The 17674-nt window shown below is 44.3% G+C and overlaps 1 protein-coding gene and 1 non-coding gene across 2 annotated transcripts in view; one reads left to right on the top strand and one right to left on the bottom strand.

Moving 5' to 3' along the window:
• Positions 1 to 2364: 2364 nt before the first annotated feature.
• LOC144160185 (U11 spliceosomal RNA) lies at positions 2365 to 2491 on the bottom strand. Its single transcript, XR_013320371.1, has one exon. It is a non-coding gene; the product is annotated as a U11 spliceosomal RNA (small nuclear RNA).
• A 397-nt stretch (positions 2492 to 2888) lies between these two features.
• LOC144159232 (cyclic GMP-AMP synthase-like receptor) overlaps positions 2889 to 17674 on the top strand; it is a 37147-nt gene continuing 22361 nt past the window's right edge. The window contains exons 1-5 of the mRNA XM_077690596.1: positions 2889 to 3047; positions 9082 to 9249; positions 12286 to 12468; positions 12950 to 13055; positions 14655 to 14876. Coding sequence (XP_077546722.1) covers positions 12299 to 12468; positions 12950 to 13055; positions 14655 to 14876 — 498 coding nt within the window. The 5' untranslated portion in view covers positions 2889 to 3047; positions 9082 to 9249; positions 12286 to 12298. The remainder of the gene's footprint in view (positions 3048 to 9081; positions 9250 to 12285; positions 12469 to 12949; positions 13056 to 14654; positions 14877 to 17674) is intronic.

Below are 17674 nucleotides of genomic sequence, written 5' to 3'. Positions count from 1 at the left end.
ATTCGCCGTTCCTTTTCTGGGGAGCTGGTACTCTATCCATAAGTGAGGTTGCTTTATTGTTGGGGCTAGAATTCTAGTACACCACATTCGGGCTGTGTCATCGGCGGCATGTGGAGAAAAAAAAACCCTGCACAGATTGGGCCACGAAGCATCACGTCCGGCGGCAAGAACAACCCAACACTATAGGTATGTATAGACAGCTCTCGGTGGCAATAAAGATAGAAAGTGCCCTTGTTAAGATGACAATGAGCTCCACCCCTGGCAAAGCCCAAATAACTTACAAATGACTGAAAAGCCAAGGCGACACGCTCATAAACCCGCTTTTCGACAACCTAACTGGGAGAAGGGCACCCTGGCACGGTTATGGAAGCATGCGCAAATGATGCAAGCTCCTCCTCGCGCCATGGCTACGTGAAACATCGACAACATGAAGACAGTATCGATAGTTAACCCCTTGCGTAGGTAAGGTAATGAATTGTGTAATGCTGGACAGACTGCAAAACAATTACATATCTAGGGACTATAACAATCTCTTCCCAACCACAACATATGACTTTAGTCCAAAGTTTTCAACTGGGGTTGTACTGCCCCTAATAAAGGAACGAGTCTTCGACACATCGTCGGACAGTAATCAAAGCAACCATCTTCGGACAGTAATCAAACAACCAGCTGTGGAGTCAAAATGTTCGACTACGAGCATGCCTTGTTAGAAGTAGGGATGGTACGTGCACGATAGAAATATGGGGAGTAAGCAGGACCATAGTGCGAATTGCGGCTGCGAATTTGCAGCTGCGGCGCCGCCCGTGCTGCCCGTGCGACAAAAGAATAGATGTTTTCTATTTTCACTGCTGCGACAAATTTCCACGTGGCAAGCGACATTCACATGAGACATTCAACTGTTCCAAACATTTGGCAATTTTCCACAGCAACGAGGATAGATCGTTCCGACGCACGAGCGGCGCCGCAACTGCGAATTCGCAGCCGAAATTCGCACCATGTAGAATTAATGGGCTAGAGGCTGGGTTCAGTGCATTGAAGCACCACTTGAATGACTGTTTTGTTTCTTCTCAAGAATGCGATATCCCAAGCAATTATGCATTTTTCTCAGTGGTAACAGTTCGGTTCAGTTCAACTGGTTTATTTTTCGCCTTAATAAAAAAAAGTCCCAAAATGAAAAAAAAAAAAAAAAATGGGGACCAGAAAAAAAAAAGCTGCATTGCAGCAATTTGACCGGGCTCTGGCCTCTGCAAAAAATGAGTGGGCAGGAACCACTTCACAAAAATTGGAAAAACAAAAAAGATATGTACAGCTTTCATAATTGATTCGAGTAAATGAGCATGTATTGAAAAGCAGATCAACGAACTATATACAAGAATTTTTTTTTCAATGCGTCGCGAAAAAAATAAGCGGACTAAAACAGTATTTATTCATTGATTGGAAGAGTAATGTGGGCCATAAAAGCAGACAAAGGCAATTAAGGTGATTACACAGCAGTGTACAGCAATTGTGACAGTGAAAAACAGTTTCATTCTTTAAAAAGGTATACCTGCAAAAAATTACACCACCTTCCCACGTGGGAACAGAGAGGATGCAAAGCCATGGAGTAGTAGCGTGTTAATTGGTTGTTAGAGTAAAGACACGTACATAGTAGCGTATTAAATGCCTTCTTTATTTATCGAGTAGTGGGGAACGTTTTGCGGCTTCTCGTTCTCGAAGCGAGGGAATCCGCTGTTCGACGCTGGCGTTTTGAAGCGTTGTCACATTGCCGAACGCCCAGCTACTCGCCGCTGGCGTTTTGAAAGCGGCTTCAGCGAGGAATTCGCTGCTCGACGCTGCCGTTTACGTTCGGCGTCGCGAGCTCTCCTCTGTGCAGCCTTGTCTTCAGAGGCACGAGACGAGCCGAGCGGCGAGTAGGAGAGCGGCGTTATCACAGCTGGCGTGGAGAGGAGGACGGGGAGGACAGGTGCGGACGCCAGACGACGGAGGGTCGACTAAGAGATGCTTTGCATCTAAAAACGATAAGAATTCTAGTGTAAAGTTTTAAATTATACAGGCAATTCATGCGTATGAAAGTGGTACGAGAAGCATTTCGTGCATCGAGGTACTCGTTAAGCTTCCTAGTAGTAAAGTTTATTCCCTCTCTCTCTCCAAAATTCACTTTATAAGCTTGTTCAATGGGTTCGGTAAATTGTGGGAGATTCGCTTGCGAGCGCAATGTTTGCAGGAGAATGAAGATTCGCGGAATTTGATAACATCAAGGCGGTTAAGGTATGGCAATATGAAAATCAGCTTCGGAAATGCGATCGCTTTCTACCGTCGGTATTTCTGGCCAATTAGAGGAATTCTGACTTTGGATTGATTAGGAGGGGCGCCGGTGCAAACGGCAACCAACTGCCCCAGTTAAAAAAATTATACATTCAGAATCTCTTGATAGCGATTCTGTACGCCGCGCATAACGCGACGCACGGCAGTAGCGCCGAATGCCCTTTTTAAACCTGCTATCGCGCGTTAAAAACTATAATAAAAGGTGGGTGACTGTTTACGCAAGTGGTACAATATATTTTTAGTAATGAAAACTGTATAATATAAATTTATTCTTGTATGCAGCCATTTATTTGCTTTCCAAGTAGACATTGCATATAGTTGTTAGTTGAACGTTGAATATTTAATTATAAAAAACAAAAACTGGTCAATTTAGTGACTAAAAACAAAAGTAATAGGCCGAATTTGACGTTTTTGTGTGTATGTGTTGTGTGTAAAGCAGAAATTGTTTGTTGTGTCAACAGCATGTTTCTCATAAAAAACATTAAAAATATTTTTAACAACTTGATGGGTTTCTAAGCCAACGTTTTGAGAACTAAAAATACCTGAATACACCCAGATCGTAACGCCGCCACGCTTTGCGGAGCGGAAAGCGCGGAAAGTGCGCTATTTGGCAGGTGATGAGAAGGGAAGTGGAGAGGTGCCGGGCGGCCGCGTAATCTGCTGCGGTGAGCTTTTGCGGTGCGGATCCCATGCAGCAAAGGCCACATGCCCATCGCTTGTAGGTATGTATCTTAAGCAAACATCTAACCTAACCTAATTTAACCAAGCCCATAAAGGCAGTTCCTACCCTGACCTGCCCAACCTAGGCTTTAGTTACGTCCGATCATCTGCAATTATTAACAGTGATTAATAAATAACAGTGACTTTGACTAGTCAGCGAACAGAAGCTGTTTGGCCGGTTGGGTAAAAATCAAGACAAACTGATCTCGCTAAAATATTGTGAAGCGGGCGTTGGGTGGCGGCTTGGAGTTCCGCCCGGACAGCTAGAGTTAGTCCGATCATCCGTAATTATTAATAATGATTAATAATTAGCAGTGAGTAGGGCTAGTCAGAGAGCGGAAGTGTTCTGGCCGGTTGGGCAAAAATCAGGAAAGGCTGTTGTCACCGCGAGTCGCGCTTCCTCTGGACGGAACTTCAGTGATAGCTGCCGTTCCGTCTGGACAGAACTCGACATCCCTCCCTTCGCTTTCCGTCTGGGCGTAACTTCAGCACTTGTTATCGTTCCGTATGGACGGAACGCTAGACAAAGCCAATAATCTAACCCAACCCAACACATAAAGGCAGGTCTCGAATAAACAACAAAGACGGAAGTCCGCGAAAGACAGCCAAGCGGGTCAAGAAGGTATAATCTAACGCGCGACTTCATAATCAGAAATCAGAGGCGCTACCACTGTGCAACGCCTTTTTCTGGATTGCCTGTCTTCGACAGTAACACAAGACACCAGATATAATAATAAAAAAAAATCAAGTTATGCCGCCATGCCTTCAAGGGCTGGCGTTGTCTTTTCAAATTCCCTAAGTGCAGTTAGGGGTTCAGTTTTCGACAACAACTCAGGTGGAGAGTTCTTCGCTCTCTGAACTTCAACAAACTGTGAGATTCTTTCCTGAAAATGCTGTCGCGTTGGTGTTGCGTCTACGTCACATTTAAGCTGGGCCATGCACGAACGCCAAATACCGTGCAGGCCCAACAACATGACACTGTCAGCTGGCACCCCGTCTTTTCTATCGGTGCACAAAACACGTATGCTGTGTGGGCTGAGTGGAAAATCTTTCCACTGTGTCCCTTTTGGAGGACATCTCAAAGGAACACTGCGGCCCAACAATTAAGAAAGACATGCTGCACAGTTTCGGGCTGTTTACAAATGGAAAAGTCGGTTCCCCATGGCACTGAGAGCCCCCTTTCTTTCATCTAAGTTGCGACTGAAAGTGTACCAGTGTGCAATTTAAAGAAGAAAGACTTTGCTACTGGTGACACCTCCATTTGCTTCACTCATTTTAAAACATCTTGTCCTGGACCATTACCATATAGAGCCCTATACAGTGGTACGGGGAAGGCTACGTCACATACATCCTTATATAATTTTTTCTGGGTTGCTTTGGCCAGATAGCATGAAAAAAACGGGTTGCCAAAAAATCAGAATGGCAAAACAACTTTTTTAAAATATCCATAAACTCCATCTGGAATACTACAAGTTGAAGAAATTACAAGTTCTGGCAAAGCATGCATTAACTGAACTTGCATAACAGTGTACAGAAAAGGGTCCTGTACATCGAGCAAAAACAAAAATCGGCTTATGAGCTGCCATACAAACAGGTGAGTCAGCTCTAAACCGCCATCACGGATTCGCCGAACCAAATTTGTCCTGCTGTGCTCCTCTCCCACATCGACCCCCACAAAAAAACAGCAAATACTCGTGTAGCTTCTGGACATTCAAACATGGACAATGCAATACTTGCATCACAAACCGAAGCCTTGCCACAAAGAAAAGATTACAAGTTATGGCTCTCACGAACACTGACAGTCGAGTTGCTTTCACTTTTTCCGCCTTCTCCCTCAGTGCTTGCACCTGCCCCCGCCAGCAGAGCCTCACTGTTGCAATAAAATTCCAGTGGAGTTCCGAAGTACCTCTCCTGAATTGTCTGGGAGACTCCGGAATTTAGACAGTCTCTCGATTGTACGAATTTTATCTCGATTCTCCGGAAAAGTGGCCGCCACAGCAGAGGTGTCGTTTTTTTAATTATGCGCGTACGTTAGTCTTCTGTGCTGTGACAGTTGTGTTGCTTTAGAAGACCACTCGCCACCCACTTGCCGCCGTACTTTAGTTCCTTGTAATCATACCACAGAGTGCTGCTAAGTATATTCGAGGCAGTATACCGCGTGCGCACCGCACTACAGTGTGCAAAATATACTGTGGTGCACACGGTATACTGCGCGTCTGGGTGCTGCCGGAATGTTGTTTATAGGCTACAAAGGCCGGCCGCAATACACGCTTGCCACTGTAGCAAAAGAAGGCGAGGGAAAAGGTCCCTTCACAACTAAAGAAGTTTGGCACTCTTCACTGCAAGAACCAGGAGTGGAGTTTCTCATTATGGAAGAACAAAGCAGCTCAAAATAAACACCCTTACCCCTTTCTCATGTCAGCCTCCAGTTTCAACAATTTCCGAAATGCTAAAGTAAAAAAAAAAGCACGACCCCTTTCTGCTGAGGTCTCCTGAATTTTTATGTTGCTAGGTTGGCAGCTCTGCATTAGCAAAAGTCGCTGGTTTTGGCACCCATTCACCGGGCCAAAACCCCAGGCACTTTCCCCAATTCACCAGACTCCCCACGACCGCTTCAAAATGCTTCACTGTTTCCACGTCAAACACCAACCACTGCGCAACGCTAACCACGCTGACCCCGTGCTCTGCAGAGGCAGGCATACCACTCACAATGACGTCAGCCTGAACAACCACTCAGAAGACTGTGCCGGCAAAATATCCCTGCCGGCTAATGTGCTGGCTGCCGGCAATATATCCACTTCCAAACATGTACCGTAAAGTTCTGAAAGGACGCCCACCCAAATTTCAGAGATATCGATCAAGTGAAAAATACGGTACGAGCGATCTTTCGGGTCAGGTGTGAAAAACTACAAAAAGTGGCCGCACCGCCAACCAAAACTGTGGAGATATCAAAAAAAAAATACCAGATGGGCGAACTTTCAACTCAAGTGCAAAAAGGACAAATAGGTGACCGCATGAAACATGAATAAATTATTCATGTTTAGTTTGTTCACTCATCGGTGCTAGGGGGTGGGTGATCTTTGGTGTCATTTAGTAAATTGAGTAACCTCTGCATTACTGGGCACGTCTCCCTGTTTTACATGTTTAGTGAAAGGGAATGTTTAGCGTTACGCCCAGACATAACTCTAGTCACCGCTGAAGCTTGGACGGGACTGCAATCATTACTACAGTTACGTTCAGAAGTAGCCATTGCAAGAGTTACGTCAGATTGCCTAAACAGTGACTTCGATGTCTCTGTTGAGTGCACGCAAGGGTACCCGTCGTGGTGGCTCAGTGGCTAAGGCGTTGAGCTGCTGAGCACGAGGTCGCGGGTTCGATTCCCGGCCGCGGTGTCCGCTTTTCTGATGGAGGCGAGAAGCAAAAACGCCCATGTGTACGAGATTTCGGCGTACGTTAAAGATCCCCAGGTGGTCAAAATTAATCCGGAGCCTTCCACTACGGCGCGCCTCATCGCCTTTGTTGCGTCGGCGCATTAAACCCTTCAATCAATCAATCAATGCATGCAAGGGTGGGTGCAAATTCTGGGCTTTAAAAGGCGGGAGGGACTAGCTGACGCAATGAGTTCCACTTTTTTTTTTTTTTTTTGTGAATACTCTCAGTGTGAATACATTGAAGAGGGGAGTGGGGTACGAAATACAACAATAACAAAACTAGCAGCGTAAGTACAAAATATGTAACAATAGACATTGTACAGTGGCTCAAAATGCACGTACATGCAATAACAACAGCAAAAGGTGCTTATACAACACACGCCGCTTTGTTAAAAATAAGGTTACACAACGGTATTATGAAGAGCGGCATTAAACAACTCGGAATGAACGATTGCAGCAATGTCACGGGGAAGGTGGTTCCAGTCTTTTGACGTTGACAGGATAAATGATTTAGAAAAGGCTGTTGTATGGCATGACATTTGGCCTACTTTGTGGGAGTGGTCAAGACGTGAAGATACATATGACGGCGGGGTTATGAGATAGTCGTGAAGGGTATCATGATAAAAGATTGTATGGAAAAGGCAGAGCCGAGCGATTTTACGACGCGTGGTGAGCAATGGCAGTCCCAAGTTCAATTTCATTGTAGACACACTGGATGCTCGCTGGTAATTAGTTGTTTTGTATCATTTCTAGTTGATGAACAAGTATTTCTATGTGAGGATCCCATATCGATGAGGCATACTCGAGTTGGCTGCGGACAATGGATTTGTAAAAAAGTAGCTTGATAGATGAAGGAGCAGACTGAAAGTTTCGTTTAAGATAACCGAGCATGCGATTTGCTTTGTAGGTGATGAAATCAATATGTTTTTTCCAGGAAAGATCGGTTGTTATATGAAGGCCGAGATACTTGTACGATGAGACTGATTCAAGAGCAATGTGATCCAGGTGATACGAGGGTGGGATTGTCGAAAGACGTGAAACGCACATGAATTTACATTTTTCAACGTTTAACTTCATCTGCCACGTGCTACACCAGTTGGAAATGGCATTGATGTCACTTTGAAGAGCATGAATGTCGTCGTTAGTTGTTATTTCTCGGAAAAAAAACACAATCATCGGCAAATAAATGAATCAAAGAGGGGCAGAACATTCTGGCATGCATCCTCTAAAGGGCATTTGCAAATAACTCCATGTGCTTAAAGACCAGCCGGAATGGATCAGCAGCCTTTTGAAGATTTTTGGAAAAGTTTTTTGTTAGTTTTTTAAAGCAGAAAAGCTGTAGCGGTAATTTTTCCAAGTAGGTGCGGGGTACATGCCTGTTTTCCGCACCTAATTGGCATGCTCTGCATTAAAAGGCCACTGCTACAGCTGTAAGTGGGGCACCTGTCGCTAATCTGCTGATACATAGGCCGCCTATAGGGTTTGCTGCCTTATTCAATTCCTGTTCTACATGCTCGCTGAAGCTGTCAGCCTCCATATTCTTGTATAGCTAGACTTTTTTGCCTGGGCTTGTACTATACCTCTAACTTGTATTTACTTTTTATCTTGACCACAATGGCTGCAGTCGTCTTGGTAGTGCTGGAGATTTCTCCCATGTTCCTTGCTATCCCCTTTGTGAATCAAGAATATGACTCCAAGCTCCTTCCCTTCCTGATGCCCCCGGTAGCACAGATGATGCCTGTTGTTTGACACCTTGAAGGGCCCACGAAGACAAAGTACCGCTTTGTTCAATTTGAAGAAAACTAGCCTTCGGTAACTCTCCATTCTAGCCACGAAAGATGTTCCTTTAACCGAAAAAATGCAAGAGACCTTGAAAAAGTTCAAAGTTTCGTGATGACGTTATGTGGGCAGGAGTGACATCCTATGGGTCAGTGCTGCAAACATTATACGCAGGTTAACTGCACACTCGTACTCAAGGGATATATGATCGAACAGAACTGGAGGCATGAACATCAACATCATCAACAGAACTCTGTCCAGTTCGGTGACACTTGAGGACGAGGCAAACACACCAACCAAGGGCATTTAGAAAAAGTGTTTGAAAGGTTTCAGAGCCTACTCAGCTCCTTCCTTCATCAAGGGGGTGGCTGTGTTTGACGACAACCATGTTCTGCTGCTTGTAGTCGAACAGCCACCCCCCTGATGAAGGAACTTTTTCTAAATGCCCTTCGTTGGTGTGTTTGTCTCGTCCACAGACCTAGTGGCTGAGCTCGGTAGCTGCCTATCGCACAAACTAGATTCTGTGATGTCATAAGAAATCGCTAGAAAGTGGCCGGGGAGTCGACGCTGCTTCAGACGTTTTCTTCAATGTTTCAGTTATTCCTTTAGAGTATGGGTTAAAAGTATTTTATTTGCTATTACGACAAAGTCTTTAATGAACTAAACTTGTATTTCGGCATCATGCCCCCTTAAAGATGTCGCCTCCGCTTCTAACTTCGCTTGCCTGACGTACCACTGAATGCCTTCAAACTCCTCTAACTGCACAGCTAAGCCTCCCTTGCTCAACAGAGTTCCACTGGTAATTGTTGCAATGTTCAAATTCCAGGGGTGGCCTGCCCGAACCCAGACATTCTTAGCACCCTCTGCTGTATCGCCAACTGGCGCCGTGGTCACATGCCCGACAGCTGCAAGGGATCAACTGCTGCAAGAATAGTATTCATTTCATAGGGAGGCTGCGGCTGAATACGATACCAGGGTGGCCAGATCCTAAGTGGTGAGTTGGGGTTTGCGTCCTGGGCTAGTATATTTGCACCAATCTAGTGCAACCTTACCAGTATTTGGAGTGTTGCTTTCTATTGCACTAAGCACCACACCAAACCTTGGTTGCACTATCTGCCCTCAGTATTCCTCAGTGGGTCGTGCTCACAGCTCCACCTGAAATAAAAAATAGGCCAAAACACAAGAAAACCACACTGAACCAGGGCCCGTTTCCACAGAGAAAGAGGAACTTTGCAGTCAGCATTTCGTTTAACTTGGCAGGTGCGCACTTGGATCAACTACGACTTCTCACTCCCTTCAGCCGAGGGTGAAGAGCAAAAATGCCCGTGTGTTGGTATTTCAGCACTTACTAAAGATCCCCAGGTTGTAAAAATTAGTCTGGAGCCCTTTACTATAGCGCGCCTCGTAAGCCTGGTGTAGCTTCGGCGCGTTAAACCCCCAAATCCACTCCTCACAATGGGGGTAGACTGTGAAAGAGAAAGAGAAGTGATACATCGAATAAATGGCCCTCGGAATGGGAAACTGCATTAAGATGCAAAATCTTCCAATGAATTAAGGATTAAGTTTGCAAGGAAAAGAAGGAAGTTTCTCGCTGCCAGTATTGTACTCGCTGCCAGTATCGCAAGTTTTTTTGGCACTGTGTTGTAAGTGAAGTTTTATTCTCTGTGTCTCTGCTGTGATCGTTGACGTTAGTAAGTGAAACATAACTGAGTGATATATCGGTTGATGCTAAGTTGACAGACCTCCTTGGCTGCAAAGCCATGATTAACACAAACCCCATAGTTGTCATATTTGGGGAGTGACAGTTGGTCAGTGTACAAACGGGCAAGAAACCAGAATAGTTCATCGATTAGTTATTTGGATATTCAATTACCAGAGGTTACCCAAGAACGCCTTCACGTTGCAGAAAAACTTTTAAAGAGCGACATCATACCACCGTGCAGTGATCATGTTGTCCGTTCTCTTCACTGCCCTCTCTTTTGTGCTGCCATTTAGCCATGCACCATGCGTATTCCATTCTGTGATGTTCCTGCACCTCTTGTGATCACAGAGAGGATAATGAGAGTGACTTCCTGTTTCATGCTTGTATGTACTACTAGAGCGAAATCTGTCTGTGCAATCGTGTGCATTGTGGGCACTGCTATGGAAGCTTGCAACGTTCCTCGCTTACTTGGCCTGGCTAGCCACATGGATTTTTTTGCTCTTAAAGTCAAAATCAACGAAAAAGGGTGACATTTTTTTGAATTTCTGAATTTCTTGAAGCTGCGTTTTTTTAATACTTAAACAACTATAAAAGTGCATTTTTGCAGCCACAGCCAACTGTTTTGCCTATTTATGAGTCATGCCAAGGGCAAGTGGAACGTTTCTACCATAGTCTTTGGTGGGAACCAGTGTTTAAGACGCTAACACAAGGGAAGAATAGACGCGGACGGCACTGCTCCGTCCGTCCGTGTCATCTGTGTTTATTCCCTTGTGTTAGCGTCTTCAACCCTTACTTTTTTATTTCTAGCAAAAAGGCATTTTTGTGTTTGTTTCTTATTATTGGGATCCTTCTATAAGCTAACAAAGTAAAAATGGAGCTTTTGGTGCAAGTAATTAGTGATTTGGAGTCACAACATCTAATTATGTCATTAGGCAATTAAGATGTTAAATTCCAACAGAAAAAAAAAACATTTTTGCTTGTTTTCCTAAAGTTTGAGAACCACTGAGAGCCCACATATGAAAGATAAAGCTGGTATTGAAAGTATTTAAACTAATCAAACTAGGACTTCGGTCCTTGGGGTCACCCCGACGTCTGTTTGGTCTTTACTGCAATGCTTCCCTCCCTCTGGCGTTGAGCTTCAGCAAAATGCGAGCAATGGAGATGTCGGTTGAAAGTGGCATCCTTAAATAACTATTTTCCAGAAAACTAGCTGTTTTGGTTTTGTTCTGAAATTGCTAGAAACATTTTGGTTAATGTTCTAAATATAGGACACCGGGGCCGAAAGGAGTCGTGCGCACACCTAACTCAAGACAAGGAAAGAGAATTGCAGAACCAATAGCTAAGTCTAGATTTGAGTATGTATTGTGTCCTAAGTTATGGTAGGTATGTAGGCTGTTTCTTGTTAAAAAGGCATGCTGCCGAGGATGTTAAAGACTTCTCTATCGGGCGACCTCGGGAATCCCGCTGGTTCCCACCAAAGAATATGAACCAACTGGCCCAGCTTTCCACCTTAGTCCTACCATAGCATTTCATACTAATATACACTAGGGGGGAAATTTGATGCCACTGTCTAGGAGTGCCGCGCTTCGGCGAGCGTTTCATCATGTACCGGGCAGGCACGTTCCACTTGTCCTTGGCATGGCTCACGAACAGGCTGTAAAGTTGCCTCTGGCTGCAAAAAAGCGACAATAGGACTGTAAAAGAATATTCAAATTTGTTTAGTTGTCAGTGATTATTTAGAAGATTCATGCAAGACGAACAAGAAAAAAGTGTTTCCCTTTTTTGTTGATTTTGGCTCCAAGGCAAAAAAAGAAGCCATGTGGCTAGCCAAGCCAAGTAGGCGAGGAACGTTGCTGCCATGGATGGTTGCTACCTGCAATGAAAGTGCCCACGACGGCCCACGATTGCAGCTCCAGATTTCCCTCTAGTAATATTAGTATGAAATTATGGTTCCTACCGAGTATATGACGGAATGCTCCCTGAAGCTTGGCTCGTCTGGACATTGGCGCCAGATCTTCTTATAGCATATATTTATATGGTTATATAGAACTCTATGGTATCAAGGGTTCTCCACTGGAACTTGCGTGGAAAGTGATCCATCGTGTTTGGCAGGCCTTTGAAGACCAGAGGGACTCTAGGCCCTGGTGTCTGTTAACACATCCATTGCAGTCTGGCAATTTATGATGCAGCAGCAAGTTAGGTGCATATGCAGAACCATCCGGTGTCCAGAACTGGTTATCTCTTGGAGTGCTAGCCTGTTCTGTGCTCCCCCATTGAAAAAAAGCCTAACCGACGTCCGCGTCGCCTCTTACCTTTTGTCCCCACCAGTTAGTGCTGAGTCATGGCTGCTGACAAGAAGAAGGCCCTGTCTTACCTAAACCAGGTGCATGTGACCTTGTCCAAGGATGACGAAACGACTAAGAGGAACAGGGCAAATGTCGACAAGGTTCTGAATCTACTGATCAAGCACATGAAAGACAAAGACCCCCTCTTTTCCAAGGCATTCAAAAGGTATGCGGTAGCCGACACAACCTTGGCTTGCCATGTGTGCCGCTCGCTTTTCGAAAATGGACACTACAGCCTGAATAAGTTTTTGCTCTAACGGAACAATCAGACTTCTCGTAGCTTTTTTAAATTCTTGTTTGTTTACAAACAATGATTCGCTTGTTCTGAACTAAATCATTGGAGCTGCAGTGTTTGTATGACATCATAGCACGAGAAAAAGTTTCATGTTTGTTTGTTTATTTATTTATTTATTTATTTTTGAGGAACTGCTGCTGCCATGGGTGATGCGTCTTTATTCACGTACGGCACATGTAGTCTACTGCTACAGACCGAACTTATTTTCACACCCTAGTGTCCCTTCAGGCTGTTGTTTGAACCTAACAATGAAATTTGGTGACGACCATTTTGGTTCTAATGAAATTGGTTGGCTACGTGTTTTTTTCATTATTATAAAAAATGTTTGGCCTTGTTTGATTTTGATCTGCAGGATTACGTATACAGGCAGCTCCTTCGAAGGCCTTCGCATACGAGAGGCTGATGAGTTCGATGTCAACCTCATCATCAGTCTGCCCATCCAAATTGACGAGTTTAAGGTGGGCACCCTTCCAGAGTCTTTAACATGTTGGGGTTAATTGTTAATGGGTTTGTTGGTGCATCACTTCGAACTAATTTTACAGCTCGTTAAACTTTGGTCGTGGCACCAGTGGCAAGGAATCATTTTGAATGCCTATTTGAGACGTCAAAGTTTAATGAGCTGTAAAATTAGTTCCAAGCGACGCACCAAAAAACTAATTCTCTTATTGCACTCACCACGGTTCATAGTATTGGAAAATATAAAGGTTACAGTTTTCCAAAAGTGGCTAATTATCTCTAATTATCTTGGTAACTAATTGACTTAAACAATAGTGGCTTTAAACAATAGTGGCATATTTGAAATCAGCGGAAAAAAAGCAGCAAGACTGACAAGTTTCACAGAGTTTATTTAAAAATTAAAAGAAATTGTTTTAAGGGCCATGTTCCCTGTCCTTAAAGGGACAAGTAAGTTGTAAACATGGTCCAGTTATCTTACCAGATTCGAGTATGTAGAGTGTAGACCATGGTGTGAGTTCTCTCGGCTGATCGACGCTCATTTTTCAATGAGAATAGTATGTTTGAAAGCATTGTGTTCCTTGCACGTCGCTGGCGTCAGCACCGGTGGCACGCTGGCCAATCGACAGGGCTAAATTTAGCCGATTCGTAGCATGGTTAACCCATATGATGTAAGTGTTACCGAATGAAAAGTCAATACTAGCCTTTCAGTGGGCAAAAATCAAAGTTATCATTGCTGGCAAATTGTGAAAAGAGATTGCAAACATTGCTAACGGCAGTTTGCGTGCTCGTCACAAACATTGTGTGGTGTTCTCTATTCTGCAGCCCTTACAGGTAAACCAAGGCACCAGACCTTCGCTACATGACTAAATTGCCGCAGTATTGTCACAAATAGGGCTTTAATTAATTCACATCAATGTCCCTATTAAAGGCACTGTAACCTATTCCAGTATTGGCTATAGGGACACTATTTTTGTCGACTGTTGAAACTAGGGCAGAAAGCAGTAGCGTTAAATGTTGCATAGTTTCCAAACCTGTATAATATGGGCCTTGCTTGACATATTCTCCACACCTTTTGACCTCCGTCACGCGTATCTTCACTGTAATTTCTCCTTTGTGTTGGTCAGTAAACTAGAACTGAAACTGGCGGTCAGTAACTAATGGTCAGTAAATTAGAACTGAAACTGGTGGTCAGTAAACTAGAACTGAGGCTGGCGGTCAGTAACTGATGGTCATTAATTTAGAACAGAAACTGGTGGTCAGTAACTGATGGTTAGTAAATTAGAACTGAAACTGGCGGTCAGTAACTGATGGTCAGTAAATTAGAACTGTAAACTAGAACTGAAACTGGCAGTCAGTAACTGATGGTCAGTAAATTAGAACTGAAACTGGTGGTCAGTAAACTAGAATTGAAACTGACGGTCAGTAACCTAAAACCAAAACTGATGGTCAGTAAATTACAACTGAAACTGGCGGTCAGTAAACTAGAACTGAAACTGACGGTCAGTAACCTAGAATGAAAACTGACGGTCAGTGAGCTAGGATTGAAACTGGACGCTGTTCAAAAACCAGATCATGTGGGCGCTTGTGGGGGTGACGTGCAGCTGGCTTCTGAGCTGCCCGGCTTTGTCAGCTACTTGCTGACCGAGGCAGGCCTGAACAGTGTCCGACAACGAGAGGCTGCACCAGTGCTCAGTGGACTGGAGGGCCTGTTCAGCAAAAAGCGCAGGCTCCTGGCCCAGCACTTCCGAACGTGGTTCCAGTCCGTCGTGGACAGGGCACTTCTGAGCTACGAGTCCAGCGGTGACAAGTCCGACAGCTTTAAGGTGAGTGTCTCTGGTAGGCTGCCCAGCATTTTCATTCCTTAACCAGTGCTGACCCTGCTTATCAGAGATGCTGCGCTTGCCTGTATGCCTGGTAAGGGATCGGGACAATTTGTCTCAGCAGTGGTATTGTTAGGTAGGGAATGTCATGCCACCATCTTTTGGGGCAGTGGGCGTCGCTGTTTCATGAATGAAACCCTGGGAGCAATGTTTGCATGACAGCATAGCCACATTGCTTTGAAGGATGCATTGAAGTGGTGACTGTTATTCTTAGTACAAGGCCTGAGTATAGAAATACACGCATGGTTTCGTGCCTACAATGCGAGGTCTTTAGCATGCCACTTGCCCTTTGGTCACTTCCCTCTTACTGGACTCCGGGTTCTCTACAATGCTTGTGGACCCGACTGGCCCCACCCTCACCATCCAAGCGCTACCGCTGTATTGTCCGCACCCCTACTTTGCAAGTGAAATTTTCACATTTTTGGTGCGGGTTGTACACTCAAAAATACGGTATGTCAACCGTTTTATTGAAACTGTCCTCCTTGTCACAGACAAATGTGACAGAGGATCTGTTGCCATCTCCTTCAAAAACAGCGCCTTTTTGTTATTACAAGAGAATGAACTGTGGGCACACAGAAAGATTGCTACACACGCACGCGCACGCACACAGACAGACAGACAGACAGTCGAACACGGATAAATCGAACACACACACATAGGATTATTGTCTATATCGAAAATTCTGAACATCCCCATAGAAATCCCATGCAAAAGTTTTAAACCTCAAGAACCACGTACTAATTTGTTTATTTATTTATACATACTGCAGCCCGATTGGGCTATCGCAGGAGTAGGTAGGTACATAGAACCCACCGCGGTGGCTCAGTGGCTAAGGCGTTGCGCTGCTGAGCACGAGGTCGCGGGTTCGATTCCCGGCCGCGGCGGCCGCTTTTCTGATGGAGGCGAAAAGCAAAAACGCCATGGGTACGAGATTTCGGCGCACGATAAAGATCCCCAGGTGGTCAAAATTAATCCGGAGCCCTCCACTACGGCGCCCCTCATCGCCTGCGTTGCGTCGGCGCGTTAAACCCCACAATCAAATCAATCAGGTAGGTACATAGAATGCAAAGCACACTTTTCTGCACAGAATACCAGAGATAAATTCACAACACATTTAAAATCACATGTTTCATGAAGTTTAGACATAGCAGATCATAATAAATGCAGCAAGGACGATGCAATTATGCGAAATTCACGGAACACAATTTAAATTACACAAAATTTTTTTCAAAGGCAGCGACCTAATTTCACCTACCCGCTGCGGTGGCTAAGCGTTGCGCTGCTGAGCAACGAGGTCGCGGGTTTGTTTCCCGGCCGTGGCGGCCGCTTTTCTGATGGAGGCAAAAGCAAAAAAACGCCGGTGGGTAAGAGATTTTGGTGCACGTTAAAGATCCCCAGGTGGTCAAAATTAATCCGGAGCCCTCCACTACGGCGCACCTCATCGCCCTGCGTTGCGTCGGCGCGTTAAACGCCACTATCAATCAATCGACCTAATTTCACCTGGTAGTAGATTCCATTTTTCAATCGTGTGGGGGAAAAAGCTGTACTTAAAATAGTTTAGTGCGTGGATGAAAAGGCGCAAGGTTAAGTTTGTGGCTATTTCTTGTAGATTTCAGTTTATCAGGTGACAAATAGCTGTTGTGTAATGCGTAGCGCAGAGTATTCATAATAATATGCAAAAGTTTAAAACATTCGTGACCACGGCACTCGGAAGGGGGTTGTAATTCTAGTGTAACCAGGTGGGATGACGGTGAAAAGCTCCAATCGAAAAGGCGGAAAATGAAACGAATTGAGTTCTGGTGACTGAACTGATTCAAGCGCGTTAATTTGTTAATTTCAGATACTTATAATTTATAAGAGTTCCAAATGGTACAGGCATATTCTAAGATGGGTCGAATGAGCGTTTGGTATGTTATCAGTTTTGTTTCAAGTGCAGCTTACTGCAATGTACAATTTAGGTAGCCTAATTTTTTTAGTGCTTTGTTGCATGTATATTCAATGTGCTTTGGCCATGACAAGGTAGGTGTGAAGGTGACGCCCAGGTACTTATATTTGGACACCTGCTGTAGGGAGGAGCCGTTAAACGAATAATTAAACAAAGAAACAGAACTGCACGTACTGAAAGATAAAGTGACTGTTTTTGTTAAGTTAATATTCATTTGCCATTTGTGGCACCACCTGCAAAATTGAGCAAAAGAATCATTTAGTGAAATATGGTCATCATTTGTGTTAATTACATTGTGGTCATCATTTGTAAATTGTATAATACACAATCATTGGCATAGAGGCGGATTTTCGCGAATACATAATTAGGCAGGTCATTTATATACAATAAGAACAGAAGTGGACCCAGGACCGAACCGTGGGGAACTCCGGATGACACATTCACTATCGAAGAATTTGAGAAATTAAATGAAACATACTGGAAGCGATCACATAAAAAGCTAGCAATCCAATCAACTAAGGCCGAGTTATTAAGTATAATGCAAATTTTATAAAGAAGCTTTGAGTGGGTAACTGTGTCGAACGTCTATAAAATGAATGAATGAAAAGTCTTTATTGTGGAATGGCTCTTTGGCCTAATAGGGTGGAAGAAGGGTGTTGGAGAAAAGGCAATTGTGTCAGTTTGGTTTCCTTTGTCAAGAGCGTGAGCAATGTCATCAGAAAATTCAACAAGCCGAGTGATTGTACTAAATCAACGATTAAAACCATGCTAGACATCACACAAAATGTTATTACAT

Source organism: Haemaphysalis longicornis, unplaced genomic scaffold (genome assembly GCF_048455015.1).
Source record: "Haemaphysalis longicornis isolate Haplotype H1 unplaced genomic scaffold, Haemaphysalis longicornis Haplotype H1 scaffold_10, whole genome shotgun sequence".
Classification (NCBI taxonomy): Eukaryota; Metazoa; Arthropoda; class Arachnida; order Ixodida; family Ixodidae; genus Haemaphysalis; species Haemaphysalis longicornis.
The sequence above is the reverse complement of the archived record's forward strand: the minus strand, read 5'-3'. Positions and strand labels throughout refer to the sequence as shown.